Source organism: Poecilia reticulata, chromosome 16 (assembly GCF_904066995.2).
Source record: "Poecilia reticulata chromosome 16, P_reticulata-male-v2, whole genome shotgun sequence".
Classification (NCBI taxonomy): domain Eukaryota; kingdom Metazoa; phylum Chordata; class Actinopteri; order Cyprinodontiformes; family Poeciliidae; genus Poecilia; species Poecilia reticulata.
In genome coordinates this window covers 29,740,527-29,765,446 of record NC_088845.1, presented here as the reverse complement: position 1 = coordinate 29,765,446, position 24,920 = coordinate 29,740,527, and the positions used below count along the sequence as shown (strand labels likewise).

Genomic DNA, 24,920 nt, shown 5'->3' with positions numbered 1-24,920 from the left:
CTCGGGGACCGCCTCTCTGATCTTCGGGTCGGTAATCTCCTTACAGACGGCGGCCGACTTCACCTCCTCCAGGGGACACATGATGCCGTACTCCTCGCATCCGTGGGCCTGAACCAGCGGATCCATGCGGTGGGGGTCGAACATGATGTTGTTGGGCGTGACCAACAGCACCCCGCTCACCGCACCCTGGGAAACGGAGAGGCAAACAGATATGAACTGCCTCGAGTAAAAATGAATCGCTACATGTTGGAATTTTAATATCACTGGGTGTTTTGGGGACCACAGAGCAGAGCAGTCGTCCGGACACACACGCTCACTGTGACAGAGCTCATCTGGTTTTCAGTGTTGGACATGCCAAAACCAGAGCTGAGAGCCACCGAGTGGGGTTGGACTGAACGCATGGTCAGAGTTTAAAATGCAGAGAAATTACTCACGGTTGTGGCATTTTATCACCAGCTAACGATTTTGTTAAATAACAAATGAAGCTACAGTTTGTTTGAAGTCATTGCAGACCTATTAGCAGGCATCCCAACCGCATCCAGCTGAAACAAACAGCTGCTGTCAGGCTGTAGACGAGCCGCTCTGAAATTATTCATGGAGCTGGAGTATTCTCTGTTCTGCTCTTCTACAGAAAGGTCTCTTCCTGTCTGAAACAAACGTTAAACTGAAACAAAATTTTGAAATGAAATACACTGCTCAACACTGGATATCATTTAGCTCTGGTTAGTTTTTAACAACTTGCTGCAGAGCAACTTTTTTCCCATTTGGCAGCTATGATGTTGCTACATAAAGTTTTAATTTAATTTAGCAAATCTGATGAGTGTGTGCAAACTATTTATACTTTCAGCTAAACAGCTGAAAACGTAAGATTTTTAGTTAAACAGTCTTTATAGAGAAATGTCTAAATGTCTTAAATTGGAGGAATAAGTAACGTCACCACAGTAAGCTTATATTTATGGGAAAATAAAATAAAGTTTAATGGTTTTGGGAGAGGGATGTCCAAACTTTCTGTTGCACAGGCCAAAATTGTCAAGTCAAAAGGACTACTGGGCCAAAAAAAAAAAGGGAAAAAAGGGAGACAATTAAAATTTTTACTTACTCAACAATAGACTAAGCTGAAAAACTTTAATTAAACCAATAATCAAATTTTTTATTGGAATTGGATGTGTAAATATTTGCAGATCCAAAACAATAAAAGGTTTTGAAAGTTTGTCTCCTTAAAAAAAAAAGGGTCCGCTTTGTTAATCGTTAATTCAAGGTCTCTCGAGACAAATAATCCCATTTTGTCAAAAAAAAATAAAAGTAAAATTTGGATCACTTTAATTGAAAAGTAGATACAATAACAAATGTTAGCAACAACTAAGTATTTGATGACCAAGCTTTTTGTAAGATTTTAATTTGTCTGCAATAACTTTGTCCTGATTAATAATAACATTCTCCATCATCTCCAGCCCCCCGTGCAGGGTGGGGGAGTGCAGACGCAGGCCGCACAAAATCAGTCCAGGTGCTGCGAATGACCCCCGAACCGCACTTTGGACACCCCTGTTTTAGGAAGTTAATCATGTGATTAACTGATTGCTTACAGTGAACGTTAGCACATCATGTCTGGATATTTGAATTATTAGTTCCTTTTTCTAATCAGATGATTTCCAGCTTAACCTTTCAGCTTTAACTGATTCATGTTTAGCCAAGCCCCCTGTGTTGAACTCCACAGTGGATGAAATATAAAACACACGGTGTTTCCTACATTATGGTTTCACGTTTTCACCACTAACAAAAGCCACAGCACATTAAGGTTGACTGATGTCTGAATAAAAAGATTTTTCGCCTCTTTAAAGTCTTGACTTCGCTGCTTCTTCTGATCAAAAACTCACTCGGCTCCATGATGGAGCGTCTTTTGTTTCCATCCTTAAACACTCTTTGCGGTCTTGTTTGACTATAATAATAAAACATTTACTTTTTAACCTGTGTAACAACTTAGCACTGATTAATGGCTCTAAGCTGTTTCTGTAGTAAGGCTTTAAAATAAGCTCAGATATTAAATGTGTTTAGTGTCTGCAGCTGGCGGCTCTGCAGCTCACTCGCTCTCTTAGTTTAACAATAACAGAACCACTTTCACCCACTTCCTTTTCATGTAAGGCTGAACGGTTTCTGCAGCTTTTCTGCACGTCACGCTGCCGGCTGCAGCTGCCTGCCGTCTCACCATGCCGTCGGTGATGTACTTGCAGTTGATCTTGAGGAACTTCTCGGTCAGGGCCTCCTCCTCCTCGGAGGTGGATGAGACCACTCTGGACTGGCGCAGAGCCGAGAACACCGGGGGGTGGACGCCTTCTGGCCTGGGGGCGGCATCAGACTCCTGGAGGCAGAAGGGAAGGGAAGGTTTATGTTTGTGTTTAATGAGATCTTTGTTAGAGTCAGCAGCATGCTACATCAGAAGACAGAGTACATTTACATAAAAAAATCATATTACAGATGAAGTATTAAAGGAAGACAGACCTTAAAATAAGAAAATAGATTTCCCGTACATAAAAAAATAAATGCTGTGGTTGAAAGTGGGGTAAAAAAGAAAGGAAGGAAATAAAAGATTTGTTTTTGTAATTTGTTGCACAAATAGAGGCAAAAACTCTTAAAGAAGAAAATACACACTGCAAAAACACAAAATCTTATCAACTAGTTTTAGTCTAATTTCTAGAGCAAATATCTCAGTAAATTTGAAATTAAACAACTAACCTAAAAGCAACTTTTCAATAAGATATAGCAGCATTTTTTAAGTAAATAGTTTCTTAATACTGATTAAAAAATATACCAAATCCTCTTGGCAGTCTATTTCATTTATAACTAGACATTTCCCCATGTCTCCATGTTATAAAAAATTACTTGCAAGTTAGTACACTTGAAATAAGATAAAACTAAGATATTTGCATTAAAAACTAGAGTAAAAACACTTGATAAAACTTTGTATTTTCAACGGAATTAGTATTTGTTGAATCAATATTAAGAAATTATTTACTTAAAGCAAGCAATTATCTTGCTAAAAAATTATCTGCACTGGAAACCAGACCAAAAATACTTGGTAAGATTTTGTGTTTTTACAGTGCAGGCACAAATAAAAACTTCTAAATAATTTACAACTAAACAAAGTACAAAACAAAACAGATAAATTATGAACTCCGGGGGAACCCCCCCGCATGCCTCGGTTCATTTGATAACACACAGCGTGACTAATTTGCGTCTCATTTGATCAAACTAACGTGTTCGAGTCTCTAAATGTATTAGATCTTTTTCTGCACAGACGGACAATCTGGTTAAAGGAAGCCAGCGAAGAGCCAAAAACAATGAGCGTCCTGTGAGGCTGTAACGAGCTAAAAACATTCAGACGAGAGCGCATTAGCATGCCCTCGAGTCAAGGCTGGACTGCTGGGCTTCGTTTGGACTTATTACGCGTGTTTAAATCTGGCTGCCCTGGAATAACAAGCTGCAGATGAAACCAACAGCTGTATTACTTATCAACTATAATAAAATAGTATTACTTTAAATAGCTTCAATGAAAAGATGTCATTTGGAGTGCGAGTACTGCCGCCCCCAGGTCTTCAGATGATTTCTTTGTTTTTGTTAAAGTCTGTGGAATTAGCAGTGTTCAGCCATCTTTGATTCTTTCTAATCTCTTCGTTGCCATTTTAAATATTTGTACATTTGTTGAGTTTGTCGTTTTGACTGCTTTGCATCTCACATGGAGATTTTGCCTCCTCTGGTTCACCTATGCAAAGGTTTGGTCCAGGGGAAGCACAGTCTTCCTAACCCGCTCATGACATTTACTCCCATTTCTTCCGCAACTGCTTTGAGGTTAAATTTAACTAAACTGTACAAGTATCTAGCTTGGATTTCTGTAGTTTGCCATGTATGTGAGGCAAAGACTAAAACTTGCACTCGGAGGAAACTAAACAAAATTTTTTGTTTTGCTTTGTCTGCAACATGCCACAACTTCAGTCGCAAGTGGTTGTTTCGATCCGTCAGTTCCAAAAACATAGTTTCTTCTGAAACTTCATTCATAATGCTTTTTAAGAGAATTATGAATGAAATTTAAGACTATGTATATCCACAGAAATGTACAAACCTCATTCAGACATCTTTTGATACATTTGCACTTACTCATAACTGATGCAAAACAGCTAGCTAGCAAGCAAGGGGATGTTAGCAGCTAGTTAGCAGAAGCCTCAATCCTCTCAAGTCACAGAACGCAATGAAGATGTGAGGACAGCTCATCTATTTGCCTGACAGAGTATATAAGAGAGAATACTGATTGACCTTTGATGATCCCTGGAAACAAGTATTAACATGTTTAAAATGATAGTGACACAAACATTTTTTGCTGCACAAACCAGCACTAGCACCGATTTTGTCTGATTTGAAGAAGGTGCGTTTGTGTGCGAGTGTGTGTGTGTGGGAGAGGGGTGGTGGGGATTCACTCAGATCAATTGTAGTTTGTTATTGTAGCATCACAGAATGTGAAAGAGGAATGGAGGCATAGATTTGTATATGTCATGTATTTAAAAAGCGTTCGAGTGAAGGTATAATACCAAAACCACCTCTTAGGTGTGAGGACAAAAAGCATTGCGAAGCACTGATGTCACTGCTACCTTCTATACCCTATGGTAACGCTGCAGACGGTGTGTGAGCTGCCGTGGAAACACAAGGCGTGGCCGGACAGTGTATCTACCATGGCATTGTTGCTTGCCATGCAGTCGACAAACTGACTGATGTCTGTCCACAAGGAGACCTGCTGGCGTGACTGATTGAACACCAGTCGACAGGATGGAGTGTGAATCGGGTTGGACAGGACAACAAGAAAAAGGTCTGGATGTAAGATACAGAACGATGAAATAGAAAGGCAGAAACAGACGATACAGTTGTTACCACAGACAAAGAATAGAGGGGAAAAAAAGAGAACCAACAGCAATGAAAGGACATGATTTGCAGAAGGACAGAAGAGAAAAAAAACACCTCAGGACTGCGAGGTCTGTGTAGGAGTTTCCATTTGGGGATTTGGTCATGAAGGACGTCAGGGCGTAGAGAAGAGAGGCAGGACAGAGCTACAGCATCAGTGAAGAGCTGAAAGAAGAGAGTCTGAGCATATAACAACTGTCTGCTGTCCTCTTGACACCAAACCCTACGCCTCCCCCTCTGCGTCTCCCAGCACAGCCGACAAACCGTCTGAAGCTACTAACCCACACCGACACACTGAGCCTAGACGCTGGCGGCCTGGGAAGCCTGAGAGGGCTGGCCCATGAAAAACCTCTCAGAAAATCGAAAAAAAATGACGGACTGAAGAAATCTAGAAGAATCAGCCGAGGATTAAAGCAGTAAGAGCATCAACAATGAAAAAAACAGCGTCTTTGATCAGTCGTCTATCCTATTGTTACTGACATTAAGATCACAGCTCCGACTGCAGAGTTTAAACAGCTCAACGAGCTGCACAGCTGCACCTCACTTTGAGCTGTGACTCATTCTAATCCAACCTTGCACTTCTCAAGTTTAACAAAGAAAAGCGGAACAGGATTTGCCACCAGCACACGTGCGGCCGCGCACCTGCATTTAACAGAGCAACCGCCGGGGTCCAAACACGTCCTCCCTCACAACAGAAACAGTCTGGCATCCCCTGTCATTAAGTCTGGCACCTCTCAAAGATGGGTGTTATGTGTTGGCAACAAAATAACACCCATCAAACATCCCACAGTGTCCACTTGAGTGGATGGCGAAGGCACACTTTCTACCAATCAGCTGCGAGCCGTCCATAAGCGATTAGCAACCATGAAATTTGTCTCAAGAAATGATGAAGAAAACAAAACTGATCACCGTCAATGGAGCTGGTCTGTTTCTCTTCACTAAAGGATTGGGTCTATGTCAAACCCAGCAAAACTCTGATCCAACCAGAGTTACAGTATGTTTGTGTCTGAGATACCAACTTCCCATTTTGCCTGCAAACTGATCAACTATCTGATTAGTCACCAAAGCAAGAGAGGTGTCCGCATGAATCCCAAGATGTAGAGCAAGGGCCTGGTTTGGATACCTTAGCTATTGAAGAAACTACCGCTGGCTGAATTCAGCCTGGTAGTCCAACCCGTCCCATGTGTGTTACTGGCAAGGAATGATGTGTGTGAAGCATCTATTCCTCTGATCCTGTCATGTTTTTTCCGATTATTGAGACAAACTGTCAGCAATTGCTACATTGCAACCTCAACCCAGGAAGTTAGCTCACAGCATCTCAGGCCACGTTTCCATTGACAGTATAACTGCGCAAATTAGAATTATGGAAATGAATTTGCATGATAGAAACGGGTCAATTGAAAAAAAAAGAAAAACTCACATTTTTCAGTTAAAAAAATGTTAGCGAAATACACCAATGTTCATATTCCAGTTAATACGTAGCTGCTCCAATGCCTCAATAAGACGTCGACGTCTACTCTGATATCTGACGATGAGTGCTAGCGGTGTGACTGAAACATAAATATATTTCATGTAACTGTTTACATTGTTGCTACTATAATTTTGTTTGACTTTTCCTTTAAACAAGCTTCACATATTTTAATAGCATTTTTTTATGTTAAGGAAACAACAGAATTGAAAAATTGCTCAACTTTTTCATAGCAGAATATCAAAGAAGTTTTGATATTCTGGCAGTATGGATATTTGTAATGGAAAAGACATCATAAATTAATGTTCTGTAAAAAAAAAAAAAAAAAAGGATAAATGCTTTTCCAAACACAGATAAGTAGGACTGCTCCATCAGATCGAGAATTTGCCTCACAAGGAAGACTAAGTGGCTTGTTGTCTGGGTTATGAGTGTTGGATTTGGGTTTTCCATTTTTTCACATCAAAATGCAAGATGGATTGGGCATCCGTCCGATTAGGATTTCTTCACGACACCTCAGTTTGGAGTTTTTCTGGTCATGTTCCAGGGGTATATCTAGCTTGAAAAGTCCTTGGGATATTTGATTAGGAGGCGGAGATGTTTCTCTAGGAGATTGATGTCCATGTTGCTCTACTGGATCCAACACCTCAGGTAGGCAGAACCTTGTAGAAAGCTGGATAACTGTGAAAGTTACTATCATTTCTACTGGTATTAAAACTCTGTCATTGTCACAAATAACTTCTAATTAAGTGTCTCCCCACACAGTGCTAAATACCTAACCAGAGTGCATGCCCCTTGCTAAACAGCAGTTAGTTCCAACAGCAGGCTCGCAATGTGAGAATATATGTAAATTAACTCTTGTCCCTATATGATTTAAGCGACTGATTTAATCTGTCCAAGTACACCCCAGGGACGGAGTCCCACTTAATGATTTAAAGTGTGGGCTTGCCACGATTGCTAACAAGCTCAAAAGGAAAAGTGCAGTTCACAGATCAATACAGCTTTAGGTGCCATCGCGCCAAAAATACTTCACATAAGATGCAAATATTGCTTTTCTGTTTTGATCACTCAATATTTGACCAGCGTTTGTCCTGCACAGGCCTCAGGCACCAGCTGAGAAAATATTGGATGCCTCCTGGAAGCCTCAGAGTGGTGCTGAGAGGTGGAATACCGAACTCACCTGCCGCTTTATTACATTCTGCACACTAAGCCCCGTCTAGACAACCAGAGCAGTAAACATGGTGGGGGGGATGAAAAGGAAAAGCACAAAGAGGGAGATAAGATAAAACTCAGTAAAACATTCCTCTCTATTGGAAAGAAATGGTTTAATTTTACAATAGCTTTGCATGGCAGTAATGCACTTTAGATTTAAATTTGTTTGTTTTTTTAGCTCTGTCATGGAAGAACCGTGACTCCAGTAATGTTTATTACATGTTTCACAATTGGTAATTGTATGATGTTTTTATCATGTCAATGACTTTAAACTGTCCTGTTGCTGTAATGTGCTGTACAAATAAGCTTGAATTATGTAGATTATTTCCAATGATTCTGTTTTTCATTAATATTATCTAACAAAACTCTTCACAGTTAGTATTTTAACACAGACCACAATCCGCTGCATTGCGCAAAGATGCACAAAAAACAGGAGATTTAATTTAGTGCTGCTAATGTGGCTTTAGTAGCTTTACCATTTCGTGTCTGTTGCGTTTCTAATAAGCTCCACAGAAACTGTTTAAGTTGCTCGAGTTTATTGAACGAGTTTGTCAGATCGCCGTGCAATCTGACAAACTCAGGTCAGCCTGTGTCCAGTTTTAGTGACAGGAGGCGTGCCGGAGTCGTGCTCAGGTAAACTTCAGAGATCAAGTAGCGACAACGCACGAGGCAATGTGCAGAGACGCCAGCTGCATGATTGGTCCGCGCTCCCGACTTTAAATGCATCAACTATGAATCTATATTTTAGGAATAAATCTGCTCCGCCAGAGAAACGCTCAGATCAACAGAGACGTTTACAAAAATTTAAAAAAACAAACAAATGCTTTCTTATTAATTTATTTTTAAATTATTTTCCTCAAAACAAAAACAAGCAATGCTTGAATAATAAAAAAATGTAATCAGTAGGTCAGGCTTTTTAAAGATTTTTTTATGGGAAAGAATACTGCAATCGGTGCATCCCTAATTTTAATTATGTAATAATCATGCTGCCAAAGCCAATTTACACTAAATAGCACTAAAAGCCTGCAGGTGCCACCCAGCTTTGACCTTGACAGTAAAACACCCAAAAACCAACCCCCAACTCCCTCCAGTGGGAATGGGAGCGTACTGCAGGAGAAGAAGAAGTACAAAATGAATGTCATTAAGGTTCGTCAGGCTGCAGCTCTGATCTTGTCCTATTCAACCACCTGCCATTTTGTGCATAATGTTCCTACATTATTATATACATTCTAACATTTAAAAAAAATGATGTGCAGGTGATCTAAACTAGTTTTGATTCATTCACAATTATTTTTAAACCATGTCCTGGAAGAGAGGAAGGAAGGGGGCGCAGAGGGAGGTAGATGCGGTGCCAAAAGAGGAAGCGACGGAAAAGATCTCAGTAGTAGCTGCACCACCAGGGCGAGCGGGCGCATGTGCAGGCCCGCGTGTCAGCATGAGCACGAGGAAGGTCCAGAGAGTACCAACAGGACGCGGGCGCTCACACAGATGACCACAGAGAGGGACGGTGCCAGAGAGAGTCGGCTGCCAAATAATCCGACGGCAAGAGGGCGGCCAACCCAGAGTCAGCCAGCTACTCACGCATGCAAACACGTAAACACATAGAACCAGACAGACAACCAACCAATGGTCCGTGCAGTCAAGACAGGCCACAATTCCCTGTCAACAGGCAAAGTCTTGCCGGGGAGGCACTTCAAGGCCTTCTGAACCATCTTTACACTCCTTCAGAGAGACACAGAACAATATAAGTTGACAGGAAAAACTCTTTGTTTAGAAAGAAGCTGCCTTTTTTACCAACAGGAGTACCTGAGAGCTACCGTATTTTCTGCACTATAAGGCGCACCAGATTATAAGGCGCACTGTCAGCTTTTGAGGAAATTTAAGGTTTTTAGGTGCGCCTTATAGTGCGTAAAATACGGTACATAATCCACAAAACGCTTGCCCAGACCCGCTATTCTACAAACTGACGTTGGACAGGGTAGATGCAGTTCTCTGGGAACTCTCTGCAACAAGATGAAAGTATTTTGTTGTACATATAGCTTAATGTGTTCTTTGCCTTTTCTATCTGAGAGAATATGTTAGGTATGGATGACAAATTTAGGTTTGTTTAAACTTAAGCAGCTTGTTTCTATGTCAGACTCGAGCAGAAATGGTTGTTGTGGTGGAAGTATTGGAACTGTATCGTCCTATACTGAACATCGGATATCTGTATCGGTATCGGAAGTGGAAATAGTGGATCAGTGCATACCTATGAAGTTGTGGAAAAAAACATGTTATAAAAGTCTTGAACCAGGGGTGAAAATTCACCATCTACCAGGACGACAACCATAAGCAAAATCCTGTGTTAGCATATCCAAGTTAACGTCCAATCATAAATCAAACTTGGACTTGAAATTTGCCGTTGACAGACGCTCTTCATCCAGTGTGACTGAACTTTTTAGATGTGCAAACCTTGTAGAGACAAACCCCGAAAGACTTGCAGCTGCGGTTGCATCAAAAGATGGTTTTACAAACTATTGAATCAGGGGAGCTGAACAAACCTGCCTGCCACACTACTGAGACTTACTTGTAAGAAATATTGAAAACAACGACCATCTTGGTTCATCACGTCAAATCCCTGCAGAGTACATCAAAGACTGTGGTAGAAATGTGACAAAATGTGAAAAAATTCAATAAGTATGAAAACCTCTACTTCAACAGAGTCCTCACAGAAGTAGCTCAGATTATTTTCAAAGTTTCTTTCATAGCCAATGATCTTTTTAAAACGCTTGCAATAGTCTTCTATGGTATTCCTACAGAGATTAATCTGAAAGGCGTTTCTCTTCAGGGTACTCATCTTCATCAAGGTTTTACCAGCTCCGTTCTGACTGCGCTGCTATTACTGTACACCTTCCAGAGCCATTCATTTGGATAATGTCCTCATTGAGACAAGTGTGCTGCGCACCAAAATAGGCTTGTAATTAAAGAGACGTCTGTGTTTCTGGGGAAAACAAGAAGCAGAGGGAGTACTAAAGGGCCTATAAAAAAATCTTTAAAGAAAAAAAAAAAAAATATATATATATATATATAAAAACCCCAACTAAATGCTGCATCTTTCTGTTATGAATTCACAGACCGAAAGCAAGAAAGCTGCCGCTAACATTAACATTCAGAAATGTACACACACACACACACACCGCCACTGCCTCCACCAACACAAACACAGTGCTGACACACTGAGTGAGGTAATGTGCCTTCCAAGCACACTTCCTCTGCCTGGAATAATTGCTGCCTGGCTGCTTGTCTGGCCTCCGTTCATTAGTTGCTCTAAATATCAGACGCCGCATCACTTTTAAAGGCTTAATTTCCATGCAGTCACGGCCCCCCCCTTCCTCTCTCCAATCCCTCCCCCGTCGAGAGCCGTGGAACATGCTCCTGTTTTCACAAGCAACGACCTAAATAGATAAGTGGTAAATAAATGTGGGGGCGTCTTTCTTTTTCTTTTTGAGGCCGAACGTGTCAGAGCCCCCAGGCCCCTCAAAATGGCCTAAATGGACAGAAAGAAGAGACCTGCAGCGTCCATTTTCTTACAAATGCACAAAAGCAAGATCCCCCGTTTCCATGGAGACCAACAAACAGTCATATATTACTTAAGGGACTAGCGGGCGTCCTGCGGTGCTTGGTGATTGGATCGTTGAGATGCTGCAGACGGTACCTGAAGCGGAGGGCTTACGCTGCTGCTTTTAAGAGCTGTGAGGACAGGATATGTACGGCTGACTGGATCAGACCTGCACTCGCTGTGCACACACACGCACACCCCACAGGGAATCAATCTGAAGCGTTTCTGCATGTCGCTGTGCGTGGAAATGGGAGAAATTGAGAGTTGTGTAGCTGGTCCATCTTGCAGAGCAGAGATAAAACTCCTCTGTTTAATTCTAGAGACTAACCATATTTACGTCGCACGTCGTCGTCTTGGTAAACAGAACGAATGGAGAATCCAATCAACTCGGTTACTAATTAAAGTGGAGAATTCGAGCAGGAAGTTTCAATAATAGCCTATTTCACACGTTCACGTTCCTGTGGAAAACGCTCTAAACGGCGTTCTTGTCTGCCTCATGCTTGGCAACAATTTTGAAGTTGATTCTTCCCAAAAAAAATAATAATAAGGCTGATGCAAAAAATAAAGTTCTGATGCATGCTGATGGGTGATGAGTTCAGGTGCATTTGTACAGAGAATGGAAATGAACCATTTTTAGCTTGATCATTCATTACTGGTGTTCAGTTTCTCAGAATCTTTTTTTTGTTTTTTTTATGATCAGTGAACGCACCATATTAAGTTGTGCTACCCACATTTTTGAAACAGAAGTGGTTACCAAGCAAAGATGACTCAAAGGCATTTTCAGTACCTGAGCTTTTCAGAAACAAAGTCTGCTGAAGCAAAAACTTTCTAGAAAGAAAAGTGGATTTTCTGTTGTTACATTTCAGGAGATAACTAAGGATGAATGGAGTCTGGAGTTGCTCTGTTATCAGTTATCTGCTTAAAAAACAGAATGTTTTTAGAGAGAGGCTTCTTGAAACTTGCTGTAATGCAAACTGCTACTGGAGATATTTCCTGGCAACAGCCATTGTCAACTTTACAGCAACATTTAATTTACCTCTGGGACCAATAAAGTAATTTTTAATTCAATTGAATTTGAACAGGGTCAGAAATGTAGGAAGCCTTTTAGAAATTTCAGAGTTAAAAAACAAAATTCTCTAAAAAATACAGGCAGAGATGTATAAGGTTAGTAATGCTGGATTTCCTAATGATCTAATAAGATACCACAAGCAGACAAAAATGCTACCTTTGTAGTAAGGTCCTTGTTTAGCATATTTCCATGTACATACTTATTATTGTATTTTATTCATTTTATATTTAGGTCACATTTTAATTACTTGTAAAATTTGTTAAAACCATAAGTGTGATATTATATTGCTAATGTTTGCTAATATTTTAACTCTTGGATGGAGTAGCCTCTCAACAAATAAGCAATTTCCCATTGGGCATCAATAAAGTAAATTCTGATTCTTGGTTTAAAATGTTAGTAAAATCCTAATAAAAAAATCAAAGTTGCATTAAATTCTGAGGTAAGGTAATTTTATTTATATAGCACAATTTCAGCAACAAGGGTATACAAAGTTAGTCTGAGGATTCAGATCAACACTGTCACCTGGATTCTAAATATTATATATTAGAGATGTGCCGATCAGGTTTTTTCCTGCCAATACCAATCAACCATGAGGGATGATCACCGATACCGATCACATTATTATTATTTTTTTTTTCAGCGAAAGTTTTAATATGTATGTAAAATTTATTTTTTTAGGTAAGATGCTGCTGCAGCTTTAAACTGAGGTTCTGTGTGAGAGTCACTACCAGGTGGAGCAGAAGCAGCGCTCCGTCTGTGAAATATTACTACCTGTAGCGTAGCAGCGGTTCAACAGCGAGAGAAGAACCAGCGTCTTACATTGCAGCTCAAAGACTTAAATAATTTTGCGGGTTATTTGTTTAGCTTTCTGATCGTCATGCTAATCCGGGTGAGTATTTGTAGCTGTGCGCTGCTTTACCTGCTATCTGATCCTCCATATGTCTTTTTTACTGCAGTGAGCCTCGATGTAGCCAAACTCCGTCAAGTATGGCATTGTTTTCATATTGTATTAGCTTCGTTGTGCTGATGCATTTTGACGTGCTTCAATTTTCCGCCGCAACATGCAAACTTCCCCATTCACTCAGTACGTTATAGTTCCACATCGCTTAGGATTTGTTGCTGCGCGTTTGCGCAGTGTGAAGGAAAGAGGAGACCAGCTGCACAGGCAGGCTGCGAAATGAGATGCAGGTGATCGGTATCGGCAAAAAGAGCCAATGATCGCCGATCACCGATCATGCACTTTTTTACAAAAATTGGCCGATTATGATCGGTGACCGATCGATCAGCACACCTCTAATATATATATATATATATATATATATATATATATATATATATATATAAATCTACAGTATTAGGCTGTACATGCTGTTATTGTAGTGGATCTTGCAGAAATTGTGTGTTCTTATAGGTTCTAAGGGGAAGTTATAATACTTTTTATAATGGAGAAATGGCCATGATATCTGTTCAGTTGGGTTTAATTGTACAAATATTTTTGTTCTATAATCTTCAAAATTACAGATTTCCAGCAAATCAGAGAAAGACAGCTCCTTAAATCTGGTCTTTTGTTTTTCTCTTGAGAATAAAATTTTATTTTCCCCAAAGGTAAAAAAAAAAAAATTCTATTAATCATTATCATTCAGAAAATTTATCATATCTATCAACTGAACCAAGCTTTACAAATATCTCTGATGTGGTCCAACTCTAATTCCATCTTCAGTGATTCCTAATTTTGTAGAAACTGGGAAGTCACTGTCCAATCAGATCTTCTCCAGTGTCTGAATGCGGAGCTGGTGTTACTATTGAATGAACCAGTTAAAAACAGATAAAGCCTCCGGTTATTTAAGAGCCCTGTGCTGAAACAGCCAGACTGCTAAGGATGGCAGATGCGTCTGCATTAAGTTTCTGCTCCATCTTTTTAGATAATCAACGGCTGATGCTGATTGCAGCAAGTGGCAAACAATCAACTGAATCATTTGTCTGATAAGATTAATCAGATCAAAATTAAGAAACTTCTGTAGCTGAGAAGGATCATTAGCTCCCCCAATCTTCAAAGCATATGGACGCTACAGGTGTAAATCAGATACTATAGACAGATATTCAATAAGGAACTCATTAAATCAACACAAACACTGTTTAAGGTTCTATTCACTTGAAGAGTCCAGTGATTCATTTACAGTTCTGTAATTATCGAACCTATTTTGCTCTTGGAAAAAAAAAAAGATACTTGAATCAAATTATTTATTGCCGTTATTGATTTCATGTATAACCCTGTGTTTTTGTGTGTGTGTGTGCGTGTGTGTGAGAGATCGTGCATCAACATACCGTCACCTTCTCTAAATCAGCTTCAGAGGAGGTGGGAGACAGGGGGCTGATGGGACTGAGGGAGGGAGAACTTCCGACACTGGAGACGTACTCGGGATCAGGAACGTACAGAACCTGCAAACATAACCCATGTCTGTATTTACACAGAATGCTCACCATACCACTCACACTAACACAGGTGACGACAGAGATTCTGTCACGCACAGCAAAGACGTATGTTTGACAAGGCCAATAACATGAAATCACGGTCAGTCTCATGTTATCGACCGAGTGAACACAGAGGGAAAGTGACATTCATAACAGCAGGACAGAGTGAGAGAATTAGCAGTAACTGCAAATAATGTCTCATGCATTTCATGGTAAGAACATTTAGAGCGTGTGCCGGCATTTATTCTGTGGTAGCTGACCATTTGTTTTACATTATTGATGGGGCAATGGGTTTTCTTCAAATAAATTTAGTTGCCGTTTAGTTTCTAAAATGTCACACAATTCAAAAACAATCCATTTCAATTCCCATAACCCAGCAGGACATTCAGCAGCTCTATAAACCACCTACAGAGTAGAGTAATGGTGAATTTAAAAGGATGCTTGGTACTTTTTAAAGGCTCCAAGGAAAGCAAATGAGCAGCTACAATCTTCCTCTCATGCCCTCGTTTTAAAAAGAGAGAACTTTTGAATCCACAGCAGAGCTGGAGGCTAGTCTAAGTGAGATTCAGCAAAAGTGATTTAAAAAAAAAACTTTACTCTTGAATTATCACAGTAAAGAAAATTTAGCAAAACTTTTGTCATATTTCCATCATTCGGTTATGAACACCAAAAAAAGTTGATCCTTTATCAACATAAGGAATGCAAAACATAACCACAAACCTATAAAGACAGGTAGTTTAAAGGTTTATAAATAGTTTAAATTAATTTAAAACAAATTATGTAGCTTGATGTTTCTTTTAAGATGTTAGAAAGGCTCTTTGTTCTAGGCCACTGTTTGGCAAACAGTTGGCATGTTAGCACTGAAACATGTAACCATGCTAACCATTTAATTTATTTTATAAATAAATAAAATGGAAAGCTGGTATAAATGTTTATAAATATCTTAATCTAATTTAAACCTAATTATGTAGATTGATATTTATTTTACAATGGTAGAAAAACACTTTGTTCTAGGCCATGTTCTGCAAGCTGTTAGCATGTTAGCAATGAAGCTCTATACTTTCAGACGTTTTGGGTGAAAGTTGCAAATTAGCTGCAGATTAGCAACTAACTGCTCACACAGAGCCACATTTCAAACTGAAACAACCATTCTTAAAACGCCCAATGTTGTATGATGAAACCACAAAATAAGCTAGCCTAAATGCTTGTAACTTTCAATCATTTGTTACTCTGTCCTGTGTTTTTTTTTTTTTTTAGATTAAACATTAATCGTAATCTGGTTACATAAATGGGTGAAATAAAATCTGGCTCCATTTTTGGAGTTATATTTTCAGTCTCTGTAAGTGCCTTTACTGCTCCCTGTTTACAACGTGCTAAATGTTCTGTCTGCTAAGAGCTGAGGCAGAGCGAGGGGTGCCAGCTAGACAAGCCGCGGTTTGGGTTCCCTTTGACTGACTCACTTTTAGCGCCAGGAAATGCAGAGACAAAAACAAATAGAAATATTAGTCACTTTCCCATAAAAAAAGACGAAAGGAACAAATGTTAAAGCCAGGGAGGTTGGCAAAGCGTTCAGCAGGTAATAGATGATTAACTTGTGTGATGTGGGAACAACAGCATCAGGGGGTTGAATCCAAGAATCACACGTGTTCTTAAATGTTTTTAGAAGCAAAATGGGTCTAACAGAATGTGCTGCAGCCTAATGGGACAAATGGTGCTGTAATTAGCAGGCAATTAGGACAGACAGAGATGTGGTTAGTGAGTCAGCCAGTTGCGTTGAGAAAGTAGGTGGAAAAACTCAATTTTTCAGATATGTTCACAAACATAGCAATAGAGTCACTTTGAGATGACGGCAAACCACTGAGAATGCACAATGGAGCAGCGAAATGAGCCTGAGGTGTTCGTGGGGTGGCTGGAGAGGCACAGTGAAGGCGAGCACGGCGGTTCACACCTGGCCAGGCACCACTGCTCTGGAGAACAGCTTGTTGAGCTGAACCAGCTCGTTGGGTGTGGTGTCAAACTTGAGCGCAATGCTGTTCAACGTGTCCCGTGATTCCACCTGGACCGCAAGACAAGAGAGAGGACAGAAACATCACCGTGCTGCTCCTGCTCTGAGGCACTGCCCTAAAAGCTGCACAGGCAAACATGAAGATGGGACACACACCATGAAGCAGACAGAGAAAATATCTGAAGAGCAGAGCTCTGAATCGATTGCTGTAAAGGGTTTGTGTTCTGCATGTTAGAACCTGGTATGAACTCCGATTAAAGCTGTCGGCTGTTGACCAGGAAAAAACTCTGTTGTTGCTTGCAGGAATATAAACGAACATTATCTTATGTTATCTTGTCAACCACAAGCAAAATGTATTTTTTCTTAATACAAACAATATACGCAAAGCTTAAGACCGTAGCTAAGAGTTAAAACAGGTTCCTGAAAGGGTAGCATGAAAATTCATGTGTTGCGTTTACAACAAACGTGTTTCGCGCATCAGGTTCACATTCAAAGTCTATGTGGAGGCACGTCGAGGCGTGATTGGAAGCGATTTGATTTTGAGTGTTTGATGCATGAAGTGTTTCGGACAAAAGGCTTTCAACGGAAAGCAACGGCTAGAGCGATTTAGACGCGCCTCCACATAGATTTTGAATGTAAACCAGACGTGCAAAACGCTAGATGTAGAGCAAAATGTCAAGCATCTGCATTCAAAGAGCACACACGTCGAACTTGAAGCATCGGACGTGTTTTTAACGCGTTTGCTGTGGATGCACTAATGGACTGATAAGACCTCGGGATGATAATGCATCGCAATTTTTCTCGGCAAAGGGAAGGCTGCCTTACATGGGAAACAGGAGGAAAGACCAAACAAGAGAATATACATATATATAAAATACAAGTAATATTATTAACTAATAGATGTCATAAAAACACGGAACAGTAGAGACAGTATCTTGTAGTTCAACAAGGACATGCTGGAGATATACTGACATAAGACAGACAGAAATACAATACTTAAAGAAAATGCCTACATTCCTTCACACAGACATGGTGAGGAGCACACTGCCAATGGAGAGACACCCAACCAGATATTAACTGGCTAGAGTGAAACTTGACAATATAACAATGCAGAGTGCTACCTAGAAATGAACCAATCCTTCAACAACAACTCAATAACCTTAAGAGAGACAGCAAAGCAGCAACTCTTTGAGCTGATAGAACAGGGGTGGGCAGAAAAGCATTTTCTATTGGTGACTTTTACAAGTAACAAGTTTGGCACGAATAGAATCCAACTTTGATTTAACAAAGAGAAAAAACAACATCTTTCTACTTCTAACCACTTTTGTCTAATGCCAAGCTAAAATATAGTGCAATTTTACTTATTCAGTGTATATGGAAATATAGAGGAACTTTAGAAAAATAAAGAATACCGTTTGTATATATACAAGTTGCTAATGCAGAAGGTCAAAACTATGTGGGTTTCTGTGATTGGACTATATATCTGAGAAAAGTCGAGTGGTCCACATTTTTGACAAAAAAACAAAAAACCCTACAACTACTCTCATTATTATAGACTAATTATTATTACTAATTATTAATAATTATTATATAATTATTATATTATATCATTATTATAGACTAATGTCCAGGTGGATAAAAGTCGAGTGGTCCACATTTTTGACAAAAAAACAAAAAACCCTACAACTACTCTCATTATTTTTCTTCATTACTCCAGAAACCTGCACAGTATTATTTTTCTGCTGATGGTCTGAATACTCTGCACAGCTCGAGGTATTTATTTCATTTTAAGCACATCATCCTGAATCACATCCAACAAGCCGTAGAGGAGGAGGCAACACTTCCTGTTAGCTGAGATTTAGCAGATCATGCAGGTTGTTGTGGGTTACACCCTGTGCTCAAGCTGCAGCACCCCGCAGAGTGACACAGGTGCGTTTGCTTGTCTCCACCAGTTAGGATGCAGACAACATAGATGTGCTTCATGTGTCTGAAATAGTTACGCGTCCAACGCGCCCCCTGGGAGTTTCTGGTCTCCAAATAAGGCTGATGGTGTCAGAAAGTGCCGGCGTGTGCAGAAAATGTGGTGTAAGGGAGGAAAGTGCACTCAGGGGACAGAGGCCCTTATAACCAGCCTGGCAGGACGAACTCTGAGCTGTGCATTTTTTAGCATAGATTATGTAGACACTGTGTGCTTTGGTGCAGCAGTCATGGGACGGCCTCTGCTGGTTTTGTTTGTGCAAACATCCCCATGAAAAACACAGAACAATGACAGCCTCTCCTAGTTTTCAATATGGGAAATAGTTTCCAGGAAGATGTTGCACAGAGTCTCAAGACAACAGCAGATGGGAAGTCAAGCTAAAAACAGAGGTGCAGCTTGTGAGGCATAATCATATGTCACCTTTTAAACCACTTCTGTGGAATTATGGAGGAAGAAGAGGGAAAAACACTCATAAGTGCAGTGTTTAGATTAGGGATGTATCAAGCCACTTTTTTCACTTCCGATACTGATGCCGATATCTGAAGTTCAGTATTGGCCGATATCAATCAGAGCCAGAAAAACAATGCTGAATTTGTTTAATTTCCCTTTGGGATCAATAAAGTATTTTTGAAAAGAGTTAACTTTTTTTAATTTAAATTTTTTTTAATTTTTTATTTCTTTTTTACAAATTAACCGAGGCAGATATTATTGGATTGGTGGATCTGCAGCTTAGACACTTCTTCTACCTACCTTCCCCAAAGGTGCTGGATTTCATTAGTCAGACAGCAAGGTGGATAGTACAGAGTCCAGCCGACTGAATCTGACTAATGTCCAAAAGCTCTGAAAACATCCAAAGATAATATGACATGAAGAGTAAGCCAGGCATGAAGCAACCAACATTAAATAAATTACACTGAAATAACATCCAAGCTTCTTAAATACAATAAATAAGATTTTTTTTGAAGAAGAAGAAATTAAACACAAAAGGTAAAACAATTCAAAGTCATAACTGGATTCAGGAGCACATCAATCTCTTAAGACATTCCAGTCCCATTCATCCAGTCGGCCGCCCACCTAAGAAGAGGCTACGGATGAGGAGAGACATCTCCAAGCATCCAGGGGAGTGACACCTCCACTGATAAATCATCTCTGGGAAAACTCTCAGTGTAACTGACGGGCAAGTCATACAAGGAAAGTAGCTAATGATGGCAGAAATCCAGCTGGAAAGCTCCATAAAAGACGAATCACCACAAAAGTACAGTGACAGGAATCCTCTCTGGGTCACCGGTTTTGGCTCCAGAGTGCAGCTCATTAGCTTTCTGAAGCAAAATTTTGTGCGACTCTGGTCAATTACTGATGGCAACATCCTCCAACGCTGAGCAATTAAAAGAGTGGGAGGAGGAGAGTCTCAAGACTCTCTTTATAACATAAAAACAGACTTGGGCTTGAAACAACAGCTGTGCGCCATAACAGCTGAATCTCAGCAGATACAACGTTGACTGTTAAAAGCGTCGTCACTGATCAGCGCTAATGCAATCTCAGGTTAGAGAGCTTTGAAGCAGCGTGGGAGGGACAAAAACAACAAACGGGAGACAACCAGGCGAGTTCGCGGCGTTCTCACGCAGGCTTTATTGTGGGCTTCGCTGACTTTAGATGGGGGCCGACCTCTGGAGAGAACAAACTAATAAGAGCTGAGCTCGGTCACGCTGCTGGGATTCAGTCTCCCTGAGTCAGCAGTGAGTCCACCCCAACAATGAACAATGCAGAAGAGGTTGTGCAGCAGAGATTGGATGGTAAACTGCAAGCCCAATAAGTGCAGTGTAAATAAAGTGCAAGTGATGCACATCTGTCCTGTACCTTTACCTTTTAAAAACATCAATCATATCTTTCACATGCTGCTTCCTGCATATCCAGATGTCTGATTTTGAGTGTCAGACAGACTTGGAGCGCCAAACGCAGAGACGAGCAATAACGAAGGTATTTTAAGCTGATTAGATTATCTGGCTTGATTAAATGTTAATTTCATCGTTTTCTTGGAAACAAATCAAATTAGAGAGCATCTCTCATATTTCAGAGGAAATCGGTTACCTTTGGATTTATGCTGCTTGCTCATCAGGGAAGATGTAATGAAATGATTCAAACAAAGTAGACATTAGAATAAATAGAGGCTGCAACCAGGGTAGTGAAAACAGGCAAAGTCTCTGCAACTCAGAAAACACCATATGGATGAGGTCAATGGCTTTGTACTTGGTCGCAAGGAGGCAAGTGGCAAGGTACTGGTCTTGGCAAGGAACTGGTTTTGTCAAAAATACTGGCCCTGTCAAGGTACTAGTCTTTATAGTACACACTCACTTCATTACAGCACAACACATAGGACAAACTTTGAGAGACCAATTAATCCAGCAAGCATGGCTTGGGACTGTGTAAGAAATCTGGAATACCCATGAAAAACTATAAAACACGATAAAAGATGCAAACTTTCTGCAGGAAGACCACAGGCCGGGTTTTGAACCCATGACCTTCTTGGTGCAACAGTAACGGTTGGGAGTAACAGCAGTACTCCCAACTGCACCAACATGCAATCCTTTATCTTTGGCTTTGCCAATGGAGTCAAGCAAACGAATGTTCAAGACAGAAGTAGGAAACACCTCCATGTCTTTCAACTTGCTGCAGAAGAGGAAACCACTAAAGCTGCACCACAGGAAGAAGATGTGGTGACAGCCCGGTCTCCCAGCTGTAACTCCACCTCACCATTAACAACTTGCTCATCTTAGACACCTTTCTGACAGTAGCGATGCACTACAAGACTTGTCAGTTTATCGGCACTGCAAAGCGAGCCCTACGGTTCGTTCAGACAAAAGCGGCAAGGCGGATTGATAAATATCCTGTCGAAAAGAGGACGGGAGGTGTCAGGGAGATCAGAGATGTCTCTGTGACACAAACATTTCCTTGCCTTGTATTTTTACAACAGGACCATAAAACGCAGGATTATAACTTGAGCACTTCCGAGACCTTCAAATTATTTCTTCAGTGGGTCCTGATGGAACAAAAAATGTCTCATTCCGCGAGTATTTCCAGGCCCGAACATGTTTGAGAGACGACAAGGATATGTGGTCAGCATTTTAAAAGGGAAATCTCATTTGAGAAGATGAGTTGGTTTATTTAAGTGAGGAGGATAAAGAATTAATCAGGTTCCTTTTGTGCTTAAGCCTTTCATCCTGGTGTGTCAGCTGAGCATAGATTTTTTCTAGGTGCCATTTGCTGCTGTCTTACATAAAGGAGGACAGAAAAAAAAAAATCTACACACTGCTGTAAAAATGCCAGGTTTTTGTGAAGGGAACCATTAAGGTGACATTTATGACCAGTAAGAGGGGTACATCTGGGGGAACCCCCCCCAAAACAGTAAATAGTGTTCGTCTTTCACTAAAACTACTAACTTTTTTTTTCAGTTTCGGTATTCAGTCTCATTACATCAGCATCTGTGAGGATGGTGAGGTTCAGTACACAATTTTATGGACCTCTGTATTGAAAAGAGGGTTCCATGAACACTTGGACTCTCAATGGGCAGGTGGGGTTAAACCCAAATGCTGTGCAGACAAACTTGACGCGCTAGTATGTCTTGTGCTCATCACAAGCAGTGATGTTTTTTTACACCCCAATCAGTGGACTGTATTCTGTGATGTCAGTTGCTCCGCCCTAACTGTACCATACTATTGTCCTACAACCTAGGAATGAAGGGGGCCCAGGAATGCTGTGGTACGGGTTGGTAGCATGGGCTGCTGTTGCAATAGAAACAGACAAAGTAGAGTGTCAAACTGCACAGACCCCAGCTGTACCGCGCAATAGAAATGAGGCATAATTAACTTTTGCCCACTCTGCTTCACAAATTATCTCTAAATTGATCAAATCACTAATGTCAGAGAGAGGTGCTGCCACCACCTTTGTCGCACATCAGTATTCTGTTATTTTACTCATGTGAATATTGTTTTGTGGCAAAGTAATTTTTTGGAAATGTTCCCAAATCTTCATGATTAGTTTTAATCAAGAATTCCACAAAGTTGTGTGTGTGATTTCAGTCAAGTCTGGATATTTTATTTGGAAGAATTGATTTTTGTCTTTTAAACCCTACTGCATAATCCAGATATAGAAGATTGCCGCATGTGGAACTAATTACATACTCCTGCAGCTATTTCCATGTCTGTGAGACTTAACAGCCAGTTCAGCACTGCAAAATATGGCTTTGGCTAAGGGGTGAGCAAATGTCAATAAAATCCTACTAAAAAAGCTGAAATTGAGAGTTGGTCCAATTGTGTAGAATAGATGGCAGGTACTAGGACTGAATCATTTAGGTGTTGGCTTAATGTTGGTTTGCACAATTGCACTGATATTTCACTGCTTTTTCCTTTATAAAGAGAGCAGACTCTTTTTTATATATATCTAAAGGATTAACTATTCATATTTGGCTAAATTCTGCCAAACAAGGCCTTAACTTAATGTCTAATGGTTGCTTTGTACACCTGGCTTCTGTTCTATCATGCCTTGTGTAAAATATCTGGGGTTTAATAAAATAAATAGTGATTAAGCAAGATGTCTGGCTGATGCTGGCACACAAATGACTTCAAATAGTTTGTTTACAATTGCTTTTTAGGCTTAATTAATCTCTTCGTACAGATGAACCATTCAGTAATGCCTAGCTTCCTCCATCACAGAGGTGTCATAACAGCTGAGAGGTGTATATCTGGTTGCTCTAAAACTTTAGAGTTGCAACCATTGGTTGTACTGAAAGAGCATCCATCTCTAACCATATTAAGTGGCGGGGACAGCAGACATACAAACATGAGCTACTGATAAAGACCTGTCATTGACACATTGACAGAAGGACGAGGGAAGGAGGCAAAGCATGGTTACGGTTACTAATGTTCGGTGGACCTTATCGTCCTATCCTCTGGATCAATATGGCTCATTATTTATCTCAGGGTGCAACGAGAAATGTGTTCTTGTTCCGTTGAGGTGACGCCCTCCATGTGTAAAGAAGGGCGAGGTTGGCAGCTAGCTTGAAGGTGACTGATGTCCAGATAATGGCCACCACATCCAATGAAGGCGGACAAATGATTCGACAAGGGCAGTTTGGACGAATGACCAGACTAATAACTCCGTTAAACAGTCCGCTTCCATTTTGTCATAACATTGAGTGCGGGACATGAGGAAAGCACTTTGAGTGTGGTCAACATGGGAAATGTGATGCAATTACAGATCTATACATTTAACTGTGACCAGTTAAACTGCTGGCTGCATATTTTTACATGTGACCCCTTTTTAGACTGAGGTCATTGAATTAATGTTTTAGACTCAAAATAAATCTGAACACATCGACATTGCAAAGAGTTGGAAATGAAATACAAGAAAAAAACTTGAAATAAAACTTAACTTCAGGGTGAATCCACCTCATCATCCCATCTCAAGCCATCATTCTCCATCTTATACCGACGGATAAGGCCCGGCTTTAGCTTGACAGTTGCCATGGTGACTTTGTCATTACTACCAAATGGTATGTGCATTGTGTGCAACTACACCCTTGCTGATCATTTGCAGGCCTAAATTTAGAGCTGCTACAAGTGACATGGGAGCAAGTAACATTATTCCTTCCACTTCAAGGAGAAATGTTGCTGTCTCACTTCCTAGTCCTCAAGGATTCTCCTTTGTGTCGGGCTCTAACCTGCTTCTTTGCTGCTCAAGGCTGTAATCACCCATGTTTTCCAGTCAGAAACCCATGAACCTCATGGCACTAAAGCCCAAAACCACAAAAGAGCTCATGTTTGACACAGACATCATAAAGCCAACTCAGTGTTGGACTAATTTTTGTCAAAAAAAAAAAAAAAAAGTATTTATAGTGAATTTATAGTGAACGCTCCAGCTACAGTATTACCACTGTTTATCTCTCCATCATCTATTGACATGTTCTTTAGTTTACAGGTTGAGTTTTTTTCATATAAAAAACCCACAATATTAGTTTTCTATCAAAGTTAAACAGAAATCTACCGTTAATACTCAAGCTCAGTTTTTGCTTTAGTTCAACTAGTACAGACAAAGTTGGGAGATTTGTAGTTTGACTACTCATATTCCGATTTAACTCATTTAAAATCCATCTTTAGCCATATTTTACTTATCTTCACAGTA

The 24,920-nt window shown here is 40.3% G+C and overlaps 1 protein-coding gene across 9 annotated transcripts in view; it reads right to left on the bottom strand.

The window, feature by feature from the left end:
* oxr1a (oxidation resistance 1a) overlaps positions 1–24,920 on the bottom strand; it is a 176,323-nt gene that overhangs the window by 18,037 nt on the left and 133,366 nt on the right. For all 9 annotated transcript variants that reach the window (XR_535755.3, XM_008431798.3, XM_008431803.3 and 6 more), the window contains 4 exons: positions 16,709–16,816; positions 14,614–14,727; positions 2,204–2,356; positions 2–186 (listed from right to left, as the gene is read on the bottom strand). Coding sequence is in view for 8 of the 9 variants with exons in the window: in XM_008431798.3 (XP_008430020.1) it covers positions 2–186; positions 2,204–2,356; positions 14,614–14,727; positions 16,709–16,816 (560 nt within the window). In the remaining variant the exon portion in view is untranslated. The remainder of the gene's footprint in view (position 1; positions 187–2,203; positions 2,357–14,613; positions 14,728–16,708; positions 16,817–24,920) is intronic.